The following is an 18741-nucleotide window of genomic DNA, read 5'->3' as shown; positions in this document are numbered from 1 at the left end:
TAAGATATACTCGTTTAGAGAACATTGATTTTTGGGTAGAAAGGAATAGGGGGGCCGGACCAAAAAAGAAAATTGCATGTCCCATCTGGAAACTCCGGCCACATACCAAGCATAAAGAGGCATGTTTTCTTAGCTAGGAAAATCCATAAAGGTTTTTGGCTTAATATTAGATTCAGTTTAAAATCTTGAATTCAGATTCGAAAATTGTGATAGAAGGAATTAGTGGCTATGTGAAAAGCGGTTTTGTTGTATAACAGAACCAAACTGGAAAGGAAAAATGCTTTCAACTGAAATCTGAAATAGATCTGCTTCTCCCTGTGAAGCTATGAAAGATTGAACAACAAAAAAACACATCACACAATACATTTATTTTCTTTTCACAAGTTATTCAGTTCCATCTCAATCCGTTCAACCTTTGCGGCTCATCGAGCGTTTCACCTTCTGCTGGCTTCTGCTGCGGCTACGTCTTTTGGCAGGAGTCTTCTTTGCAGTCGACGCACGACGTCCACGAGCCTTCGAAGATGAGCGATGACGAGAGCGGCGGCGGGAGCTTCTGCGGGAGCCGGAACGAGAGCGTGATGAAGAGCGGGATCCTGAGCGAGTCCTTGGGCGGCTTCTGGAGCGAGAACGCTTGGACGAACGAGAGCGTCCTGTGCGTCCATACACCGATCCACGAGAAGATGAACGACGGCCCTTGGATCCACGGGAGACGCTTCTCACAACCGAGCGACGAGACGACGAACGGCGGGTTGACGGACGACGACGACGAGGTGATGGAGAGCCGCTGATGACGAGAACCAAACTGAAAAAGAAAGTATATATTTACACTGAAAAAATTGATGTATTTCTGCTTACCTCGGCGATTTGGCAGTGTGGGTTGAGATCGAGCGGACTGAGTTTCTGCGACTCATTGGTCTTCCAACGCTACGGCTTTGACGAGCTCCACGAGAAGCGCTTCTGGATCTGGAGCGGGAACGGCTCACGACGGTTCTCTTTGCCTTGGCAAGCGGAGTGAAACGCCCTTTTGAGTCACGAGGGCGAAGCTTGTTCTTCTGACTCTTCGACTTCGGCATTTCCGGTTGATTGTTTGATGGTCTATCTAGTAGAGAAGACGAGGGTTAGACTGATTTTTAAGGAAAATCTTCAGCTTTTATAGTGAGCATTGATGACCTTTTGAGATAAGAGATTAACCACGTCTGTGTCACGTATTTGTTTAAAAAGTTTTTGTCTAAAATGTTTGTTTTTGTCTTTTTTTAAAATTCTGATTTAATTGTTCGAAAAATAATTTTTATTCATGAAATGCTTGGTGTTTATTCAAAATTTATGCCAACTCACTGTGACGTCATTCATGTGTTCCTTCAGGAGTCTCACTGTATAGGTGACGTCCTACTTGAACTGGCTTTACCGGAACTTACATAACTCAAATTAGGAAGAAAAATAATGAAAGACTTGGGCAGAAAATCTTATGTGATCACGATCCTGAAACAAACTCTTGTTTAATAATGACAAACATGCCTTCCTCTTCTATACCGGCTGGAATAACTGCTGATTTCTTGGAATACTGAACAAAAGTTATTATGTCCGATATTAAACTTGTGTTCCGCGACTTCAAAGATACCTACTGTCAATTTGATTAACTTTTGCTATTGATCTGAAAGCAGTGTCGCCCGAATCAGGGCTGTGAATTTTTATTTGTTTTTTGCTTTGTAGAATGAAAAGCGTCATTTTTTGCAAAATATGGGTTTTTATAATTTTAGTGTTATAATTTAGTTTTTTTTTATAAAGGCGCCCACCTTTTCGCATTCGAAAATCGGTCGCTTCTAGACCTGGCACCGTATTGTTGTGACGAAAATTGCAAAGTTTCGCATCTGGGTAAAACAACATGGGCTCTTCAAATTGATTGAAAATCGTTTAGTTAAAGCGAAGCTATCATCTCTTGTACAGAAATGGTACTAAAAGAAGAGGAGCATATATAATATCATATATAATCATATCATATGATATCAAATCATATATAGCACATATATAGCATATATAGCATATATAAGCATATATATAGAGCATATAATAACAGTCTATCAGTTTGGTTTTTTTTTCTGAATTAAATTAAATTAAATAATTTTCGAATTTTAAAAGAATATTTCAAAATTTGAAAAATGCATATATACTGCGTGCCCTTTCCGTGAAGTTTTTTTTCTTTGCCCTAGATTTTTCCTATATATTCTGAGAGAAATCGTAAGTTTATCAGAATTCTGAGCAAGTTTCTCGGAACAACTCCAAGCGAAAAAAATGGCGGACAAGTCGGCGTACATGGGTGCTGGTGGCTATGGATCCGGATACATGGGATCCAACGCCTCATCGTCGGGATATGCCCGCGAAGATTATGCACAAGGAGGAAATGGAGGCGGACAACAACAAAACCAGGGAAACGGAGGAAACACCAACCCAGGAGGACAGGTCTTCAAGGCCCGTACCGATCAATCGTGCTACCTTGGGCCATAAGTAGCTGCTCGAATAATGTGAAGACTCAGCCAGAATTCAACTCTTCCGGCCATATTGTACCCAATAAAAAGTTTTGTATTCTCTTGTTTGTTTTTCTTGTTTAAAAAGCCAACAGTTGTCAACTTTATAAACTGTGTCCCTATATCGTGACGTATCCATTGATCACCACATCAACCGAACTCAAAAATAGTTTTTCCAGGTTATGAGAATGTTTTCAAGTTATGAGAATGTTTTCATTATTCGGGAAGCCTTTCCGAAGGAAGTACATTTTTGCTAAGCTGCTGGTAACCGTGACAAAATTTTAATTACCACATTCGCAACGGTGGTGTTGAATTTGGAGTGTCCACCTGATATCGTGTTGAGACCCACTCATAAAACCCGTCTGCCTATAAAGTCTTTTTTTTAATGAATCTTAAAGATGCTAAAAATTCGCATTATGTCCCAAATTCACCGTATCCAGTCACAACTAGACACTTTCAAGAAAAAAGGTGCGTTTCTGAACAGTATACTCGTATACGTTAAATAGTTCCCCACACCCTCCTTTTTCGAATTTGTATCTACTTTTCATCGACTCTGCTTTTAAAATATCCGAAAATATTTTTTTATTTGCAACGAAATTGAGAAAACAGATATTAGCAACTACAGAGATCTGTGAAGGCGCATATTCTTGCCCAGAAAATGTTCTGTCGCTTCGAGACCAGTTACCGTAGTCTTTTGTCAAAAATCGCATTTTTCACAACTGCTTAATTAAAATGAACTCAATTAAAATTTGCTAAAAAGCTATAACATAATTGGAAATATTGAAATATTGTATAATGTCAACGTGTTGTCCTGAAAACTCCTGATGATGGATTTCAGCTTTAAAAATTTACAAAAAGTTTGAATAGCATTGAAGAATTGCACGTTTTGAACCTCCCACGTGCCACACTAATTTTTACACGTGCCACGTGGCTAGTTGCTTATCGACTTGCAAGATCTCAAAATCAATTATTTTAAAAATCGAATTTATACTGATTCGACGATTTACGAAGCTGTAGAGGAAAAGGAAAGTCACTGCAATCAATGTCGTCTGTGATTCAAAGTGAGTTTATTATATAAAGGGTTATTATTCTCTGGCCTCGAAGAGACACTGGATATATAGTCTATGCTTAAGCATTTTAGTATTAGAAAGAAAGTTTTTTTTTTCAGAACGACGAACTAAAAAGAGTACGCAAAAGAGCAAGGAAGTGAGTCAAAGAACTGTTGATGAAGGAACAACTGCAGAGAAGAAGACTCATAGAAAGCAGGTGTGTGCTCAGTTTCTATTACAACCTGGACACAGATAATTTTAAATTCTTGTCTGCTTTCAGATCGTGAAGTTTGTGAAGAATGCTCTGGAGAAAGGACCAGCTGGCCTTCGCGCAGAGTTCGCTGCAATGAAGCGCTTCAACGACTTTGAGAAGATGAAAGCCTTCAAAGAGGCTCAGGAGCATGGGAAGAACCGATATAAGGACGTCGGATGTTTGGACCACAATCGAGTCAAGCTCCATCCACCGTGGCCTCACGACTACATCCACGCGAACTTCGTGTCGACTCCATCGAATCCTCGACGCTTCATATGCACACAGGCGCCGTTGGATAAGAGTTGTGCTGACTTTTGGTACATGTGCCTGCAGGTTAGACATTTATTTTTCTGAAAGGTTATAGGTTTGATGTTTTCAGGAAAAAGTAGATTCGATCTTCATGCTGTGCAATATTATGGAGAAAGGAGCTAAGAAGTGCTGCGACTACTTCGCTTGTAAGGATAAGCCTGTGTTGGAGTTTGAGGAGAAGGGGCACAAGATCATTGTCAAATTCGAGTCGACTGGGAAGGTTCGATTGAATTTTGTTGTAAAATTTTAATAGGTTTTCATTTCAGATGAAGTTCGAAAAGAACACTGACGCCAAGATCACGGAGACGGTTTTCACAGTAGAAGGACCCGGTGGACTCGCTCAGAAAGTCACCCAGTATCACTGGATTGATTGGCCCGATCGTGGAGTGCCAACTGCTGATATGGCAATTGTGGAGCTTCTGGCGAAAACAAGACCTTCCAAGTAAGTGTTGTTCCAGTATACTCATGCCAATCGCTCTGTTCAGGGGTCCCACCGTTGTCCACTGCTCGGCAGGAATCGGTCGTACCGGCTCAGTGGTCATGATCGAGTACATTTTGGATCAATTGCTTGGTGGTCAGCAAATCGAAGAAACCGACAAGATTTTGCAAAAGATCCGTGAGCAGCGGAACAACTCTATTCAGGTTTGCAACTGCAATATGCTTAAAAATTAAATAATATTATTTTCAGACAGACCAACAATATTTATTCGTGCATCAAGTAATCCTGAACTATTGTCTGGATAAAAAGATGTTTGATGTTGATGTGAAGCTGGCTCATCTTGCATTCACAGAGAAGTACATGAAGTCCGTTCACTAAATATACCTGCCGTCTTACAATTCTTGAACTACCAAATAGTCTCGTATTCGAATAAAAAAGTTCTACCTTTCGAAAAGTTTTTTGTTTGAAATGAAAGTTCACCAACTCTGAAAAGAATCTTAATTCTATCTTTTGAAGTGGAAAACTATTCTTCAAAATTAAAATTGTTGGACCCAAGAGGCCTTTTGAAGTTCTCGTCTCGAAACTCAAACAGAGAGTTTCACCAGGCTGATTTTTCTAAAACACAAAAAAATCGCTAACTTTTTTTTGTTTTGCGATATTTTATTTTACCATGCTGGTCTAGTGGTATTCCCAGACGCAAAAATTGTTTGTTATTAAATGTAAGAGTGTGCGCCTTTAAAGAGTACTGTATTATCAAACTCTCGTTTCTGCCTAATTTTCATTGATTATAGTTTTTCTCATGCTTCCAAGCTTTTTCTAAAAATAGTTTTTTTTTGTTGATAAATTGATAGTATAGCAAAACTATGGAAAAAATATGAAAATTCCGGAGCAACCTAAGCTTGCACGTACAGTACTCCTTAAAGGCGCACACTTTCAAATTTAAGAAAATTGATCATGTCGAGACCCGCTAGTGTATTTTTGCTTCGTACTTTTGTAAGATAGTCTCAAAATTTCGCATTTGCGTAATCGACCTAACGATACCCAATTCATGATGGGCGGAGCATTTTGAACATTTCTCTACAAAATCGTTTTTTTTTTGACAATTTATTCGTTTCTCCAAAAAAGCTGGCGCGTGGACAGAAAAGTGGTGGGAAAGGAGGGATTAATTTAAAGAATGTTTTAAAAAAAAGAGAATTTCTCAGGAAGCATCGGTCACTAATATCTCTTAGAAACAGGAATGAGCTGGTTGTGGATGGGAGTGGGTGTGGTGGGCAAAAATAATCAGAGAAATAGCCAAAAAGGATTTTTTCTGGAAAATTAAAGAATTTGTACACTACATGAACACAGAGATTTAGAGAATTATACTAGAGAATTCTTGAAGGAGGAAATTTTTTGAAAGTTTTTAAAGTGCATTTTTTCGAGGGGTTGGTATAGAAAAAGGTGAGAGAAAGAAAAATAACATTTTTAAAAGCGGCGAGAAATCGATAAAACGAAAAGAAATTGGTGAGATGAATCCATTAGACCTTGTAGCTCATGATGAAGTATTTTTCAGCTGGGAGATGAACTGGATGCTCGTCGATGGCATATGGACGGAATCCGACGTAACGAAGAGTACGTGGGAATCCTTCCGTTGGGTTAATACGAGCCTTCTCAAATACAGCCAAAACACGCTCCATTTCTGTAATAAAAAAGTTTACAAACATTTCTCAGGGAATATAACTTTTTAACAGGATTTCTCCGTTTAAAAACACAACTTTGTAGAAAATCTAGAAATGGTTGAAATAGAACTCACCGAGTTTGTCTTCAGCGAACTCCAAGAGGTCCACAAAGTTCTTCTTAGAGATGCCGAGCACCGGTTGATCGTGTGGAATCATGATCGCCAATGTCTTTTCGCCAATCGATGTCACGCGCCAGTTTGGAGAAACGGCCGATACGATAGCGCGAGTTTCGTTCGGCAATTTGGTGAGCACGCCATGGGGGGCGTCAAAAACACCATCCGACGTCGCCGGGCTGGGTCGAGCATGGGGAGGCGGTCAACGAGCTGAAAAATCGAAATATTATTGTTTAAACTGCCTTCACATTGTATTCTCACCTGTCGACGGCAGACTCGTTGACCAATTGATTCGATTTATTCGTAAAATTACTACTCAAAATACTCGACATCTTGTCTCTCTTGATAGGTACGAAGCGGGTGGTGGGAAACTGAAATTAAGAAGAATTAGATCGATTTAAAAGCAAAGTGAACGAGTGGGCGAGGGCGAGGAAGCATAACGGAAATACAAATTAATATAGTTGTGGTGATCAGAAATTATTCCAGAGAACTGATTCGTATCCCAGATGTTTAAAAATTGATTTTAACCAATCTCAACATTTACGGTGTCCTATAATCAAATATGCTAGAAATAAATTAGAATAATTCGATTAGTTTATGCCAAAGATTAAAGCATGTCAGAAGAGATTTTTGATTCGTTCAATTATTTGATTTACTTCGTGGCTTTTAAATAGAAATTAGAGGCTTTTGATTCTTAAAAGCGTAAAATGTTGTATTGATGTCAAAGAAGATCTATAGAACAGACATAGTAATGAACTGTCTTATATTTCTGTGTTATTAACCTCTAAAGTAAATTGTCACAAGACATACAGAACGAACATTGAGTGAACACAAAGAAGCATGTGACCAGGCGATAAATGAAGTGCGAGGCGGAGGAACAGAGGGACATAAAGATTGCGAGACGACAGAGAAACGCTCTTTCTGGCTCAATGGCTTGCTGGCGCCATTTTGAATGAATATATGTGACGTGCACATCGCAGATCTTTGAAAGTCATATGGTAATGACGAAATGGGTCGTTACAAAAGTGAAAGTAGGGATGATTATTTCTTATTGCACATTTCAAAATCAGATCCAAATAGAAATCGTAAACCCTGTGGGACTCGATTATCAGTTCTGCTCAATTGCCATGATACAAATAATTGGTATACTCACGCCATTAGGATACTTTTCCGAAAATACCTTTTTTCTAACGGAAATTTTTAATCAGAACTGGAGCTAACATAATATTACCAGACAAACAGCGCCTTGTGATATCGAAAGTAATTATTAATCAAAACATTTGCGCCTAAAAAAGGAGAGATCAATAGAATCAATGAGTGGATTTAGTAATGTAAAACTAGAAACTACTCTATATTAAAATCGATTTCGACAACAAAGAATAGAAAATCATATGACTTCACTACAGCTTATTGAGGCAAAATGAAGGTGAAACAGTGAAGATAGAGAAGAAGGAGAACAAGATCGATCGACGTGTAAACAGTGAATCGAATGATTTGGATGCCTTATCTATTGTGGACCGAGAATGTTCCCGGAAAGATAACAGTGTCATAAGACTTGCTCTTCGCCTATTTTATTGCGAAATAATTATTGATTTTCGATAGATGATTTGCAGACCTAATTTAGATTGTGATCAGATAAGAAAAACTTTTAAGTTTATGTGAGCATAGGAATATTAATGATTTGAGTAAGTTTTAAGAGAAACCAGAAACCAGAAATAAAAATTAAATTATTACGAAATCATTCAACAAATTACGACAGTATACCAACCAATTATCAAAGATTGAGTACGTAGTTCCTTTCTTTTCAAGTACTAATGATACAGAGAAAACCAGAAAAGGGAGTCGTTATCAAGGAGAACTATTGGCACGTTTCACTGCTTTTAAGCGCTGACGGAGAGAACAGAGAAGCAGCAATTTCTCTGAATCTCTCAACTTTATACAATCTATCTTTGCTTTTCATTGATTGACGGAAGGCGGCGGCGGTTGAGGCCAGAGACGCAGATTGTGTGACCGAGACGACGAAAAACATCTCAACAGCGTCAAGTTCGTGTTTTTGGTTTTCACAGCTGTTCGGAGGGCGAATTCCAAGGGGAAAAGAGCAAAGAATTGGGAATGGTCACGGATTTGAAATATTTATCTTGAAAGTTGTCTTAACGTGAAGAGAAGGGATATGTTACCAACTCCGAAATGTTCTTATCAATGTTTGAAAATCGGGTTTGAGATCTATAGCTAACAGCTATAATGTTTTTAAATTAAAATAATAGATCAAACAACTTTTTTCAAATCAGAAAAACTTCGGAGGACACGGGTGGCCATGTGATCTTGTTTTCTTTTCTTAAAAAATGCGGAAGTTGGATGTGCAGCTTCTGGTCAAAACAATCAATCAACGGCAATTCAAGGGATAGGAGGTCTTCACCAAAAAAAACGATTTACAAGGATACAGTGGTAAGAGCATAAAAAATAGTGAATCCTTATAAAAATGCATTCAAAAACTTTCTAGAGAGAGAGATAAGAAAACGAGAAACGCGCAAGCTAAAATGCGAAGTGCGCCAGCAAGTCGTTGGCGCAATTCTCGCTTTTGGATTTTTTCGAAACAGATTTTAATGAATTCTAAGACCAAATTACTGTAGTTGGAAAAAAACAGAACGCCAACGGAATCAGAATTTTAACGTTAAAACATAAAATAATTTTTCCACTACAAGAGAAACGTGACATTGCTGATCAAAAATGTAAAATATACCACGTTGCAAGTCAATCTTCTCCACCAGAGTTTTAAAAAATCAGTTCGAATTTCAACGAAAATCGCAACGAAAAAGAGCCATGAGTCGTACAATTTGGTTGGTGAGACATGGACAACGCGTGGACAATGTGGACAAGAAGTGGAAGGCGAACAACGATGCCAAATGGGATGATCCGGAGCTCACGTATGGTGTTATGAAGGGTTTGGTTTTAGATAATTACGATTTCAGTCTCCGCGGGAAACAACAAGCCCATGAGGTTGGAAAGCACTTTGCCAACATGAATATCGAGGCGATCGTGGTTTCTCCATTCACAAGATGCATCGAGACGGCAGCTCAAATCGTTGCAATGATGGAGAACAAGGCGAAGATTTGTGTTGAGCCAGGGCTCATGGAGCCGCTGTATCTTTGCAAGAACCCACCAACCATCCCATCTATGGACAAGATCAAGTATTTCCAATTTTAAATGTACTATCAAGAAATCGAGGTTTTCAGAGAATACTCTACTCAAGTCGACGAAAGCTACAAACCAGTGTTCGAGAAGCTTCCGATTTCCGAAATATCATTATTGTTTTCCGAAATATCATTATTGTTTCCCATGGTACTCCACTGGCAAACATCCACGCTTTCTTGAAGGGACACTGGAAGTATGTTGGACAGTGCACTATTTGTGAGTTCAATGAGCACAGCCAAATCGGTATTTTAAGTAATTCAAATTTTACAGCCAAGGTCACTGACATGTATGGACAGTCATTCCGTCTCGACTACTGGTCGGACAAGAAACACTTGACTCAGAAGGGTGATCTGCTCGAGGATGAGGTCATTGTGCCACGTGCAGCCCCACAAGCTTAGCATCTCAATGGACGAATGGAATCTGAAAACTTAACCGATTGATCTTTTAGAATCGAATAAAATGTTTGTATGTAGCTTTTAACTTGGCACAATAATTTAAGATTCTTTGATCTTCAAAATCTATTCGCACGATTCTCAGCGACGATAGAATTGCATCCTTGTTACAACGGTTTTCGGATCTGAATACTATTCCACTTTCTTATTGTGATCGTACGATTGGTGGATCTTTACATACAAATTATTCGATTTTTACCAAAAATTTTGGCTCTGCTGATGATATTATATACCGATAATAACTATTTGTAAATACCTGCATAGCCCTGAAGACATTCGATTACCAAAAATGTTGATTCTTCACTATTTTGTAAAACATTTTTTGAACTTGAAGTTGAACTTGAAGTTTTTTGAAGCTTTTACATTTTGAGCAGTTAGCAATGTCAACTTTTGAGGAAAATATTCAGTTTCGCCTCAGTAAAACTCAAATCGCAAACGAAAAAAGGAATCCCAGAGCAAAATTAAAAAAATAAAATAAATAAAGAAAATAATTTCAAAGTGACCGTAGTATTTAAAAGAAAATCGCTGCAGGACCTATAGTTAAGATAGTGGCATGCGCCTTTTTTCAAACCGTACTTTGAAATTTGTTTGCAAACATTTGTTTGTTTTTCTTTCATTTAAAATATTTAGGCAAATACTGTTTTACTACTTGATCTTTTACTACGCATCTCTTTTACTACAGGATCTCTTTTACTACGGAATCTCTTTTACTACGAATTCCACATCTAGATCTTTTACTACAATCTGCTCTTTTACTACGGAATCTCTTTTACTACGGTTTACCAACATAGCTCTTTTACTACAGTACGAAAATTTTCAATTTAAGAATTAAATTTTCAACAACATTATGCCGGCAAACACTCATTGACTACCTTCTCATTGACTACCTTTGCTCATTGACTACCTTTGCTCATTGACTACCTTTGCTCATTGACTACCTTCAAATGCTCTTTGACTACCTCTATCTAATAAAATTTTCCAAAATTTTTTTTGAAAACTTTTCAAAATTTGATCAGAAAAATGCAATGTTTGTAGTTTTTCTAGTTTGGATGTTCTGCACACTATTGCAGACGAAAACCTGAGGTTTAGTAGAACACCTAAGCTCAAAAAACGCACTCACTTCGGATGCTGATATCTCCGTGGAAAAATTTTTTATGACAAAGGGATCAACTACAAAGTTGTTTATCTTAATCTAAAGTACAATTTTGTAGTTAATCGTTTTTTATCAAAAAATTTGTTGGTTGAGATATGAACAGAAAAAGAAGAAGAAAATACAAGCATGAAGGTGCCGAACTTTACACAACTTTATCTCGACCAACAAATTTTTTGATAAAAAACAATCAACTACAAAGTTGTACTTTAGATTAAGATAAACAACTTTGTAGTTGATCCCTTTGTCATAAAAAAATTAAATTTTCCACGGAGATATCAGCATCCGAAGTGAGTGCGTTTTTTGAGCTTAGGTGCTCTACTAAACCTCAGGTTTTCGTCTGCAATCGTGTGCATCCAAACTAGAAAAAACTACAAACATTGCATTTTTCTGATCAAATTTTGAAAAGTTTTCAAAAAAAATTTTGGAAAATTTTATTAGATAGAGGTAGTCAAAGAGCATTTGAAGGTAGTCAATGAGCAAAGGTAGTCAATGAGCAAAGGTAGTCAATGAGAAGGTAGTCAATGAGTGTTTGCCGGCATAATGTTGTTGAAAATTTAATTCTTAAATTGAAAATTTTCGTACTGTAGTAAAAGAGCTATGTTGGTAAACCGTAGTAAAAGAGATTCCGTAGTAAAAGAGCAGATTGTAGTAAAAGATCTAGATGTGGAATTCGTAGTAAAAGAGATTCCGTAGTAAAAGATCCAATTGTAGTAAAAGATCTAGATGTGGAATTCGTAGTAAAAGAGATTCCGTAGTAAAAGATCCAATTGTAGTAAAAGATCTAGATGTGGAATTCGTAGTAAAAGAGATTCCGTAGTAAAAGAGATCCTGTAGTAAAAGAGATGCGTAGTAAAAGATCAAGTAGTAAAACAGTATTTGCCAAATAGGCAGACCGATGCCGCATTATGCAAAGTTTTCCCCTATTATATGACTTTTTCTGATAGCTATACTGCATACTGGTATAGATTAAGTTCACGAATTTAAAATTTATCATTCTCACCCGTTTATTCATTTTTTCAAAAAAAAAAACTATTAAAGTTTTGACGTGACTTACCTGTGTCAGTAAGTGGGGCAGAGGTCAAGGAAAACCGTATAAAAGACGGACAAAAACATAAAGAGAATCATAAATCAACATCGGTCTACTGAGAAGGATGAACCGTCAGACAACTGCTCTCCTCCTCATCGTCTCGATCCTTGCCGTTTTTGTCCACCATGGATTTGCTGCTGCTGAAGAAGAGAAGAATACAGCTTCAGTCGTCAGCCCTGCTCCGGACTCTGAAGCAGCCCAACCTGCTGGAAACGGAACCGAAACACCAAAAGATGAGGTGAAGGATGAGGCACCAAAAGAAGGTAGTGAAACTGAAGCTTCACCAGAAGCCAAGACAAAAGGATCTATGGTATTCCATGCTCTTGGAGCCATTTCCACAGTTGTTCTCGCCGGCATTATGTGAAGAAGTCTGCCGAAAGTCAAGTGTCTCCAACAACTCTCAGTTCTGAATAAACTCGTGTACTATTTGTAGTTGTTTTTTGTTAAATTGTCTTTGATCTCCAGTTGTATTCAAAAGTCGGTGAGCAAAAATCCGTAGAAATTTCCAGTTAGCCGAACTTGTCAAAAGTTTGAAAACGGCATATTGTTCCCTTGGTCGTTTGTCCTTCTGTGAAATTCTGTAAATTTCGCTTTAGTTTTTTCGCAATTTTCAGGTTTTCTTTAAAAAGTTACCTTCTTCGACATTATTCCAACATTTCCTGCTCAAGTGGAGTTATTGAAAATTAGTTTCATTATCAAACTAATGGTGATAATCATGCTTAAAAATCCATCCCAATGCAGAATTTACTATAGACTCACGGCCTCATCTAATAAAATAATCTAATAAAATGTGAATACGCCCACATGTGAAAGTTCAAAATTAGTGATTTTCCAGACAAAACTGATTAAAGCCGGCGATTCGCTGATAAATCTTTCAATTTTTTATTAATATATTGTCAATTGTATTGTATTGTATTTATTACGATTGAAATCGTGATCTCAAAAAAATAAATAAATAAATAGTGAATAGACATGAATAAGTTAAGGCCCAAACATCATAGAAAGATTGATAATAATCACAAAAAAACTTAGATAGAGAAGCCACGAAGGTATTCGAAATCATCCGTTAGCACAATCAACTCAAAGAAGCACAAAATAACAAAGTATGGATTAATACCGTCTGATTCCTTTTTCATATGTCACTTTTTGTTTCTCCCGTACGGGATCCCGTCTTTACAGTCGGCAACCGACTGAAACCGAGGCCAGCAATGAATAACTCAGGTTGTGAACCCTGTCGGGAAAGTCTCATCAGTTTTCCACCAGTGTACGACAAAAATATACCGTATTTCCTCTATTAGTCTTGCACCCCTACGGGTCAATTGAAAATTAGTCTTGCATTCAAGACTAATAGAGGAAATACGGTAATTGGGTACGATAGGAATACGGTAGGTTTATACGTTATGTAAGTTTCTACAAATGTAACTACTTCAGTTTCTCTGTACCAAACTTTGAAGAATTTTTTATTACTTTAAAGATAACTGAAATAGTGAGCCGTTGTCTACGAGATCAAATATGTCCGAAAATTACCATTTGGTATCAGTCCGAACAAATCGGTATTTATATTACCAAAGTTGTTTCTTCGTCAATATTTTGAATTTAATTTAAAAACACATATATTATTCAATTTTCAATCTCACGTGAGAGAGTGTGAGAGAAAAAGAGGAATTTTGAAATAAATGAAATTGAGAGAGGCCGTGTAGACTGAAGGTATTTTTGCAACCATGATTGTTTCAATTTCGTTTCAAACATGTTATCTCTACCGTATCCCGATTCTCAGATCAGAACAATTTCAATTTCCTCTTCCTTCTTCTAGGCTAGAAAAATATATAGACATTTCAAAAAACCTTTCATAGATAACAACATGAGCAAAAAAAAGTGTAATTCAGATTTAAGAACACTACTCAACAGATTTAAAATAGATCAAGAAACATTTCAATAAAATCGCGAGCTAGAAATAAGATTTACAAATAGCTGCTTGCAAATGAGGTACCCAAAAATGACTGGCTAACAGACTGTGATGGACTTCTAATTCTACGTGCTCCGGCTCTAGTGCTACGGCCTGAACCTCCTTCGCGGGCTGGTTCGGGCTCCTCAATTTCGTCATCAAGACCATCCTCTCCGCTCATCATTTGTCGTTGGACCAATTGTTTGTAGAGTCCTTCTTGTTCCATTAGGGTCTTGTGATTTCCAAGTTGTTCAACTTTTCCCTGAAAGTTTTGGGCATTAGTTATATTTCTTATACAAAAGCTGAAAATGGCTTGAACCTGGGAAACAGTGATGCGATGCGAGTTTTTAGGATTTTCCCATATTTTCTTATTGCTCTTTTTTGGTAAAATTACGAGGAGATGTGAAAATATATCCCTATCGTATATTAAGTGAATTCGATAATTTTTCAAAAACGAACATCTTTGACCTAACTCATGGATTTCTTGAATTTTTCAAAATTCTCTTTTTTGTAAGTGTTTACTTTCCAAAAACTGTAGATATTCAAAACTAACTTTGTTAATCACAACAATCTTATCTGCATTCTCGACAGTAGATAGTCTATGTGCAATTAGGATAACAGTTTTTCCTTTCAAGTTTTTTGAAATTGCTTCTTGGACCTGAAAAGATGTAGTTTTCGTATGAATGGATCGAAAAAACTAACAGTATGTTCTGATTCAGCGTCCAAAGCAGATGTAGCTTCATCGAGAAGAAGTACAACTGGTTGACGGACAAGGGCACGGGCAATTGCGATTCTTTGCTTTTGACCTCCTGCAAATACTTGCTTTCAAAGTTTAAATTTCAAAGAATTAGAATACACACCTGACATTTGGCTTCCTTTTTCTCCAACATTTGTATTATATCCATCAGTGGTGTCATTCATGATAAAAGTATGAGCATTTGCGAGTTTCGCTGAATTTTGTACCATATCATCATCGTATTTGTCTAATCCATAGCCGATGTTTTCCGTGACCGAACGAGCGTATAGTACGGGCTCCTGTCCCACAAGTGCTACCTTGGTGTGCAAGAATTTATGATCGTATTCTCTGGAAAATTGATTGACCATAGAACAAAAACTAAAGCTGGGCCATTGTCATAAGTGGCTCAAAGGTTGCTCAATCATCAAATCTTTTGAGATTCCCAACGAGAACTATATGGCAAACTCAAAGGACTTCAGAAATTTTTTCAAAAACTTGTGTGGTTTTTTGTGCTCTCACCTAACCGGAACTCCGTCAATTAGAACTTCTCCACTTGTTGGCTCATAGAAATGTTCTAGCATTGCAATACATGATGACTTTCCACCACCAGATGGCCCAACGAGTGCAACAACCTCTCCAGGTTCGACAGTAAATGTCAAATCCTCCATAATTGGCAGATCTGGCCGAATTGGATAACTGAACGCCACGTGACGGAATTCAATTTTTCCTGTCATACCGTCAGGTGCATAGGTTCCAGTGTTTTCGACACGTGGTGGACGATCAATGAACTCAAATACTTTTCTAGATGCTCCGACGGCTTGCATAAGTCCGTTCCAAACTTCTCCCAGTTCCTGGAATTTGGTAATTTATAACTGGATTTCCTGGTGATAAACTTACTCTCAAATTCTCCCCGAGCTGGAATTGATACAGAAGAAACGAGACCAATAGTCCTGATTCTACTTTATTCTCAATTACCAAATGTCCTCCATACCACAAGACAATAGTGAGGATTCCCATTTGAAGAAGCTGGAAATATTTGTTTGGGTTACTGTACCATAACTACAATAACACTAACCTCATTTGACCAAATCAAGCCGATAACGACGAAGACTTTGCGAGTAGCAATTTTGAGAGTTACGTTGAGGAAAGTCATGAATCTAAACATTTTGGAATTCAAGAAAAATATTGTTACTTGAAAAAATGTCACCTGCTAGATTCATAATTCTCACATGCGAACGATTTGACAGTTCTAATCGAGGAAAGTACTTCCTCTGCCACGTCATTGGCCTTTGCCACAGAGTTTTGAGTTTCTTCGGAGAGCATCTGAAAATATTTTTTGTTTGCTTTGAAAAACCTAAAATATTTCAACATGCTTGACATGAATATATTCAGTATTTTTGACCAGCGTTCAGTATATTTATACAAAATCCCCCAATACCTATACTCCAAAAATCTTAAAATTTGACTTAGATTAACTTAGATATTGCTTGATTTTTCTTCCAACTAGTTCCCAACTTACATCATACCAAACTCCGAAAATTTTATTGACGAGGAAAATGATCGGAATATTGATCAAAGTGATCATTGAGAGCTTCCAAGACAGTGTGAACATGAAGATTAAAGACCCGAAGAGCATTGTCAAGTTTCTTTAAAAATTTTAATTTTCAAGTTTATCTTCGATATCTCACCTGGTAAGAACATTCATGTAGAGGGACAAAGTGTTCGACATTGTTTGACAATCAGCTGACAGTCGAGAGCAAATCTCTCCTGAAAGAAGTTACATTTCTTACAGAAAACCATTATTTTGCTATTCTCCTCCACATTAAGTACGAACCAGTTTTATTCATATCAAAGAACCCAATCTCTTGCTTCACAACAGAACGGAATAGGTCATTTCGAATCTGTCGATCGATTGTAGCGTGTGCATAGGTGAATGATCCTCCACGAAGACCACCAAATACAGTTCTGAACATTTTTTTTCCAAAAGGATATTATTGTACAACTTACGAAGCCAATGAGAGCATTCCCATTATGAAAACGGTTTTGTGAAGCTTCTCATATGAAGCTTTATCACCGAATACTGCTGTTACTACTTCTCCAGTGTAATATGGAATGAACACTCGACCTGTATAATAATTGACCAATTACGAGTTTTATCAATTGATTTTTTCTTTCTTTAAACTTCACTAACAACTCTCCTTCTTTCTCGCAAATAAAAGCGCCCTTCTCGCTTGTCTCGACTTGTTTCACTCGCGGCCTAGTGGTTAACGCGGCCGGCTGCCGCTCGCCGCTCCCGAGTTCAACTCCACGCCACGTGATTTAGGTTTATTTGCTACTCTTGATTAACTCTCATGATGACAAGAAAGTATGATGGCTTTTAAAACTTTTTAATTTTTGAATAGAGAACTTACTAAGGGAGTAGCAGAAAAGGAAGAAGAATGCCATTCCATAGTATTTCCACTGCCTTCCCATGTAGCCCAAAAGTCTGAACAACAATTGGAAGGTTTCTCTTTGCTCTGCAGCTTTTTCAGCTTCCTCCTGACGGAGTCTCTCCTCGTGTTCAGCATCTCCAAAAAGAAGAGAATCTCCTGTTCCTGCTGCAACTTCTGTTACATGAGCAAGCACAGAAGTCCAGATTCCTTGAAGAAGAAGTGAAGCGAAAATACACCAAATCATAAGAATCCAATCACCAACTGCCAACCGGATATTGTCATCTTCATAGAATGCTAGAAGTTTCGATGGAGCAAATGCAACAATCAAGAGCATCATTGCAAAAACTACGTTCCTGGAAATTATCATGTTAACAAAAAGTTTCAATGATTTGTTATTCGGGAATTTGGAATGCGCCTTCAAACGACGAGTACTGTAACAAATTTGATTTTCTTTGAATTGATTTTTCCCACTTGAAGTTCTCAAAATTGGCAACTTACTTGACATTTTCGGCGACTTGTGAGAATCCGGAAGGTGAAGCCCATGCTGAAACTGCTCCGCCGAGCAAAATACTGTCACGAATCAACGCAACCGCCTAAAATACTCAATTTATGGTGGTTGAACAAAATTTTCTGATCTACCAAAAAATCTACTGGATTTTTCAAAAAACTATAGTTGGCCAAATCAAACCAGTGAGCGATATTGTCGAACGTGAAGTACTGAAAAGAGATTTTGGTTCGAATTTTGAACATATTTTCATACTTTTCCATTCCAAGCAAGTCCGAATACATTGACCAGAAGATCGAGGCCAATGAACGCCAGGCATATGAAAAGGGCCTGGCCACCCGTGTAAAGAGAAGAACTCATTCTTCTGAAAATCTCGAATTTCTCAAAATTGCTTAAAAAAAGAAAAAAGTAACTAGAAATGTAACTTTTTGGAGTATCAAAAAACGAATTAGGAAAACCGAAAAATGGAAACTCTGTCCCACTCTTTATTGATAACCGTGATTTGCTATCAGTGAATTTTAGGAGAATGGCAACTCTCCGCAGTGCTTTCTTCAATTTACTGGTGGACAATCAGGGAAGATAACGAATTATTCTTTCTCTTCGGCTCTCGTTCTCTCGTTTCAACTAAATAATCAGTGTGATTAGGCGCTGCGGGCGCTTGTCAACCATGTAACTGCCAATTTGATGCAAAATTGGATGCTCTGCGGGGGTGAATTGTTTTGCATGTGAATCTTTGTTTGTTTTCAGGATTTTTCAGAGTTTCAGACATGTCTGCAGACATAAAAAATCGACAATTTTAGCGCAGGATACGGTACACCACGTCGCGTCTGCAATTT

General features: G+C 37.7%; 7 protein-coding genes and 4 non-coding genes across 13 annotated transcripts; 7 read left to right on the top strand and 4 right to left on the bottom strand.

The window, feature by feature from the left end:
• The first annotated feature begins 25 nt into the window (after positions 1 to 25).
• 21ur-14839 lies at positions 26 to 46 on the top strand. Its single transcript, NR_050161.1, has one exon.
• Positions 47 to 349: 303 nt separating this feature from the next.
• On the bottom strand, positions 350 to 1154 carry spch-3 (SPerm CHromatin enriched). The gene is made up of 2 exons (NM_059359.5): positions 856 to 1154; positions 350 to 802 (listed from the first exon to the last, which is right to left on the bottom strand). Exons 1-2 carry the CDS (start codon positions 1071 to 1073, stop codon positions 409 to 411), a joined length of 612 nt encoding a protein of 203 aa, NP_491760.1. The 5' UTR covers positions 1074 to 1154; the 3' UTR covers positions 350 to 408.
• A 1135-nt stretch (positions 1155 to 2289) lies between these two features.
• On the top strand, positions 2290 to 2502 carry nspd-1 (Nematode Specific Peptide family, group D; the record flags this gene model as incomplete). Its single annotated transcript, NM_059358.6, has 1 exon — positions 2290 to 2502. The coding sequence occupies one exon, from the start codon at positions 2290 to 2292 to the stop codon at positions 2500 to 2502; it is 213 nt and encodes a 70-aa protein (NP_491759.1).
• Positions 2503 to 3502: 1000 nt separating this feature from the next.
• Positions 3503 to 5021, top strand: ZK484.7 (Protein-tyrosine phosphatase). The gene is made up of 7 exons (NM_059357.3): positions 3503 to 3583; positions 3691 to 3788; positions 3852 to 4157; positions 4204 to 4353; positions 4400 to 4575; positions 4619 to 4775; positions 4822 to 5021. The coding sequence occupies exons 1-7, from the start codon at positions 3565 to 3567 to the stop codon at positions 4948 to 4950; spliced, it is 1035 nt and encodes a 344-aa protein (NP_491758.1). The 5' UTR covers positions 3503 to 3564; the 3' UTR covers positions 4951 to 5021.
• A 622-nt stretch (positions 5022 to 5643) lies between these two features.
• Positions 5644 to 6774, bottom strand: oaz-1 (Ornithine decarboxylase antizyme; the record flags this gene model as incomplete). Of its 2 annotated transcripts, NM_001380458.1 has the most annotated exon segments (4): positions 5666 to 6250; positions 6365 to 6557; positions 6559 to 6613; positions 6665 to 6735. In NM_001380458.1, coding segments are annotated over 4 exon segments (480 nt in total). In that variant the 3' UTR covers positions 5666 to 6089.
• A 495-nt stretch (positions 6775 to 7269) lies between these two features.
• On the bottom strand, positions 7270 to 7395 carry ZK484.11. The gene has a single exon (NR_101562.1). It is a non-coding gene; the product is annotated as a small nucleolar RNA ZK484.11 (small nucleolar RNA).
• A 1300-nt stretch (positions 7396 to 8695) lies between these two features.
• ZK484.6 (Phosphoglycerate mutase family protein) lies at positions 8696 to 10072 on the top strand. Its single transcript, NM_001392399.1, has 4 exons — positions 8696 to 9327; positions 9373 to 9591; positions 9637 to 9811; positions 9866 to 10072. Exons 1-3 carry the CDS (start codon positions 9224 to 9226, stop codon positions 9773 to 9775), a joined length of 462 nt encoding a protein of 153 aa, NP_001379728.1. The 5' UTR covers positions 8696 to 9223; the 3' UTR covers positions 9776 to 9811; positions 9866 to 10072.
• A 2279-nt stretch (positions 10073 to 12351) lies between these two features.
• Positions 12352 to 12651, top strand: msrp-2 (MS Related Protein; the record flags this gene model as incomplete). The annotated part of the gene is made up of 1 exon (NM_059354.5): positions 12352 to 12651. The coding sequence occupies one exon, from the start codon at positions 12352 to 12354 to the stop codon at positions 12649 to 12651; it is 300 nt and encodes a 99-aa protein (NP_491755.1).
• A 1472-nt stretch (positions 12652 to 14123) lies between these two features.
• Positions 14124 to 18269, bottom strand: haf-9 (ABC-type antigen peptide transporter; the record flags this gene model as incomplete). Of its 2 annotated transcripts, NM_059353.8 has the most annotated exons (16): positions 14124 to 14494; positions 14786 to 14890; positions 14935 to 15041; positions 15093 to 15316; positions 15488 to 15819; positions 15866 to 15994; positions 16044 to 16125; positions 16176 to 16291; positions 16488 to 16614; positions 16657 to 16735; positions 16803 to 16933; positions 16976 to 17093; positions 17380 to 17753; positions 17899 to 17993; positions 18040 to 18117; positions 18161 to 18269. In NM_059353.8, 16 exons carry the CDS (start codon positions 18263 to 18265, stop codon positions 14249 to 14251), a joined length of 2448 nt encoding a protein of 815 aa, NP_491754.1. The 2 variants fall into 2 exon arrangements, with proteins under 2 accessions (NP_491754.1, NP_871810.1); NM_182010.5 differs by lacking the exons at positions 14124 to 14494; positions 14786 to 14890; positions 14935 to 15041 and having other exon boundaries at positions 15058 to 15316; positions 18161 to 18265.
• On the top strand, positions 17142 to 17273 carry ZK484.10. Its single transcript, NR_050160.1, has one exon. It is a non-coding gene; the product is annotated as an Unclassified non-coding RNA ZK484.10 (non-coding RNA).
• On the top strand, positions 17276 to 17343 carry ZK484.9. The gene has a single exon (NR_003397.1). It is a non-coding gene; the product is annotated as a small nucleolar RNA ZK484.9 (small nucleolar RNA).
• Positions 18270 to 18741: the final 472 nt, after the last annotated feature.

The sequence above is a fragment of the Caenorhabditis elegans genome, chromosome I, assembly GCF_000002985.6.
Source record: "Caenorhabditis elegans chromosome I".
In the NCBI taxonomy this organism is placed as follows: Eukaryota; Metazoa; Nematoda; class Chromadorea; order Rhabditida; family Rhabditidae; genus Caenorhabditis; species Caenorhabditis elegans.
This window is presented reverse-complemented; position numbering and strand designations above follow the sequence as displayed.